Source organism: Chelonus insularis, unplaced genomic scaffold (genome assembly GCF_013357705.1).
Source record: "Chelonus insularis isolate UGA/USDA-ARS -01 unplaced genomic scaffold, ASM1335770v1 contig_141_pilon, whole genome shotgun sequence".
NCBI lineage: Eukaryota > Metazoa > Arthropoda > Insecta > Hymenoptera > Braconidae > Chelonus > Chelonus insularis.
The window spans coordinates 280,532-284,166 of record NW_023276382.1 but is presented as its reverse complement, the minus strand read 5'-3'; the positions used below and the strand labels follow the sequence as shown (position 1 = coordinate 284,166).

General features: G+C 30.4%; 1 protein-coding gene across 2 annotated transcripts; it reads left to right on the top strand.

Annotated features, from left to right (window-relative positions):
* The first annotated feature begins 401 nt into the window (after positions 1-401).
* On the top strand, positions 402-3,173 carry LOC118074974 (uncharacterized). 2 transcript variants are annotated; one of them, XM_035096545.1, is made up of 8 exons: positions 402-553; positions 939-941; positions 1,032-1,073; positions 1,175-1,216; positions 1,447-1,631; positions 1,833-2,098; positions 2,238-2,413; positions 2,486-3,173. In XM_035096545.1, the coding sequence occupies exons 2-8, from the start codon at positions 939-941 to the stop codon at positions 3,149-3,151; spliced, it is 1,380 nt and encodes a 459-aa protein (XP_034952436.1). In that variant the 5' UTR covers positions 402-553; the 3' UTR covers positions 3,152-3,173. The 2 variants fall into 2 exon arrangements, with proteins under 2 accessions (XP_034952436.1, XP_034952435.1); XM_035096544.1 differs by lacking the exon at positions 402-553 and having other exon boundaries at positions 573-941.
* The last annotated feature ends 462 nt before the right edge of the window (positions 3,174-3,635 follow it).

Sequence of the window (3,635 nt, the reverse complement as noted above, 5' to 3'; positions counted from 1 at the left end):
AAAATTACCGTGCTCAGCACAACAATCCACGCGCAAATGTCAATTCCCTAAAAAATTAAGACAACCTTCAAAGAAAAATTAGTAATCCTTTTAAAATTTTTATTATAGATTCAATATTTATTAAGAAGAGTAAAAGTAAAAATTCTTATGCAGCACGGTAATATTCGATAAATATTAATTTTTATTCAAACTTTAAACAAAAATTAGTAAGTGACTAGAAAAAAATGAGAATCTGTATATAATTTATTATGATCCGTGTGGTAGGAAAAATTCGGGTGCTCTCCTATAATTTTTTCTATTCTCGAGAGTTTCCGTGCTGGGTCGGGAATCTTCGAATTAGCGGTCCAACACAATCTTTCTTTGTATTGTAAGTGCTATAGTTAGTTTTTCCATACTGTAAACATAGATAACGACATTCATATTTTTCGTTACGTTTAATATTGGTGGCAACACGTTATATAATCATAATTTATTATAAACTTAAACAGTGTTGTGTTAAGTTTATTTGTGTGACTTTATATGAAATTATAAAAATCTTAATTAGTTACTCTGCGTAAGTATTACTTTTGTTTCTTAAGTTTTGTGCGTGTACTGACATGGTCAGATATATTTCGTTGTAGTATGCAATTGATGTTTTCATTGATAATAAGAATAAAATAAATCATATATATGCATATAGTTATTGCATGTTATTAAAGCATGTGTTGTACTCGTAAACAAGTAGCATATAAATCTATTTCAATCGATGTTTCAACATTCCTATATACAACACTAACCCTAATTTTCTTCTATCTAGATAGAATTCTACAGAACAGCTGTTCTGTAGAATTAATACAAAAGAGTAGGAATGTAATTCTCATTACTCAAAACACAATAAAATATATCTTTTATTATATTGTATTTATATACATATTTATTTTGATTTGCATTACGGGAAGATGGTATGTAAATATAAATTCAATCTGTTTTATTTTATGATAAATTAAAAATTAAAGACTGACGAAAATATAATCATTTTTATTGGAATACAGGATTTTCTGAAATATATCGATAAACCGGAACTTATTAATCAAGTGAGTCTAATCATTGTATCGTTTGCATGTAAAATCATTTCTATATTGTTATTCGAGAATTGAAAATTGCATAAATAAATAATTTCTGTTTCATCGTACAGAACGTCGTCAGACATTTCGGAAGACCGGAAATAAAAAACCATGTAAGTATTATTATTTTCTAATATAAATCATTTTCTTGACGGTTAATATTTATTAAACCTAATTTCAAATTACGTTTCTGATGCGTACAATAACATGATTGAATAATTTATTTTACTTCGGAACCATCTTATATTCTTCAGTGTTTTTAATAATAAAATACAGTTTACTTTTTTGACATTAAAATTTCCGTGATATTATCTAATTTTACTAAAAGTTTTATTGTTTATAGAGAATATATCAACTTATATTAAGAAGTACTGACGGGAAGAGCATCATTCTATATTATTTGAAGAAAGAGAGATTAAAAAAAAATCTCAGAAATTTACTTTCTCGCATCGTTGTTGGAGATGAAAAGGATCGTCAATTTGAACGTGTGCACCGAGATCCAGAAATACAAGAAACATTTTCATTTTCGTAAGTAGTAAAATTCATAATTTTCCTAATTTTTTCTTTAATTTCTAAAAATATTTGTTAATATTGTTTAAAAATTATCACTAATAATTATACATTCGACATTGGCAATAAATAGTACAGGTCACTGTACCATGCATTTTAATTTGTATGAAATCCATCAAAAATAACATGGATTTATTTTTCTGATTAATATACTTTTAGAATAAAAGGCGAAACATTTGCTCAGTGGTCAGAAGAAATTGCTTTAATATTTCCGAGTGAGTCCAAATTTATATATTATTCACCATATGATTCTGCATGTGTAAGAATTGTGAATCCAGATGGTACGATAACCAATCGGAGAAGAAAAAGGAATAGAAAGGGCACCCTTGTTGAACATTTTGAATATTTAAAAGATAAATTACGGACTCAAGGATTATTGACTGCCACGCAAAGAGAATCAGTACCTGAAGTTTTGGCAGCCACTGGTATGAAAAATGATTTTTATTTACAATATTAGAGCTAATAAACTTGTTTAAAATCTTAAGTAACATAATGTTGTAAATATAAAAAAATATTAATTCAATTCGACTATTTGTTACTAAAATATTTGAAATCACGTTTCAGATGAGGAACAAGCAGCAGCTGAGTGGCTTGCCACGAATATAGGTCCACCGGATTCTGTGAAAGAACATTGGATAAAATCATATCCTGTTCGAAAAACACGGTTGAACCAAAATTGTACAGTCCACGACTATTTTGCAGAGCTTCCAGCTCTAAAAGGAGGACAGGGCCCAGAATTGGTAAAGTATTGTGTGATAGTTGCTAAATACATTTGCTAATATTATTATTTCATTTTATACTATTTTATTTAGGTGGCTCTTGATTTTCAACGGCTGTATCCCGATCGCGAAGATTCATTATTTGAAAGGTGGGACGTCGCTAGAACTGTCATCATAAACAGTCTTGAAGATTGCAGAGCGCTCAATGGCGACGATTTAGGATTTTTTAAAGCGCTTCCATCCCTTGCACAACATAACAAGGACGCAGTTTTACTATATCTGCTACCATACATTATAAAACCATCTAGGAAGCATATTGGGGCTGAGAAATTGCTCTCGATCAGAGAAAAACAAGAAAGTTTTTTTATTCATGTTCAGACGGCAGCAGACATCGATGCAGCTCTAGATAACCAGCGACAAATTTGTAACAACTCCAACACAACGCTTCAGCCAATTCCAATCTTCGTGGGACCTTTAGTAAATTTAAAAAGTTTTTATATTTATATCAATGATTGTATAAAAAATCCTACAATCTACCAATGTCAAACAGTGTTACACACCATTGATTTGACCGTTAGAATATTTTATGCGTTATATTGTGAATTTCCTGCTAGGGTGTACTCGATTTGGACATTTATTAAAAAAGCGTTATATAATATTAATTCACCGATAGATAATTGTAGCCGAGAGACTGTTGCTATTATAGGCCAAATTTCTCAACAGATTCTTAACGAAAACCGTAATCCGAATATCGTTTGATAAAATGGTGTTTACTTGTAAACCATGCAATTTAAATTTAGAAGAGATCCGACAATTTATTAGTCACATTAAACTCACACATTGTAATTCGACAAGCTTTAGTTGTGGTGCAGTATCTTGCCTCAGGACTTTTAAGTCTGTAAATTCTCTTCGCTCACACATACACAGAAAACATTGTCAAAACACAAGTGAACCACCGAATAAAAAAAGGAAAAAATGTAGTGAACAATTAATAAACGAGAATAATGGCATCAATCAAGCTATACAAAATACTACAAATGAAAATATAAATTTTTCATCTGGCGAGTTAGAATTCGAAAAAGCACAGCTCGGTGATATGAAAAGTTCTGGGCCATCCACATCAAACTCAGATAGATTAGATTTTAAAAAGGCATGGCTACTTTTTGCGGCAAAGTTATTCCAATATGCTGACGTACCCAGAAAGCGAGCGCTCGATATTCTTAATGATGTTGGCAATTTAGTA

Excerpts from the sequence above, each read along its gene's own strand:
- LOC118074974 (XM_035096545.1), top strand. Across the intron at positions 1,632-1,832 it reads CAAGAAACATTTTCATTTTC|AATAAAAGGCGAAACATTTG; the intron begins GTAAGTAGTAAA and ends ATATACTTTTAG. Across the intron at positions 2,414-2,485 it reads GAGGACAGGGCCCAGAATTG|GTGGCTCTTGATTTTCAACG; the intron begins GTAAAGTATTGT and ends TATTTTATTTAG.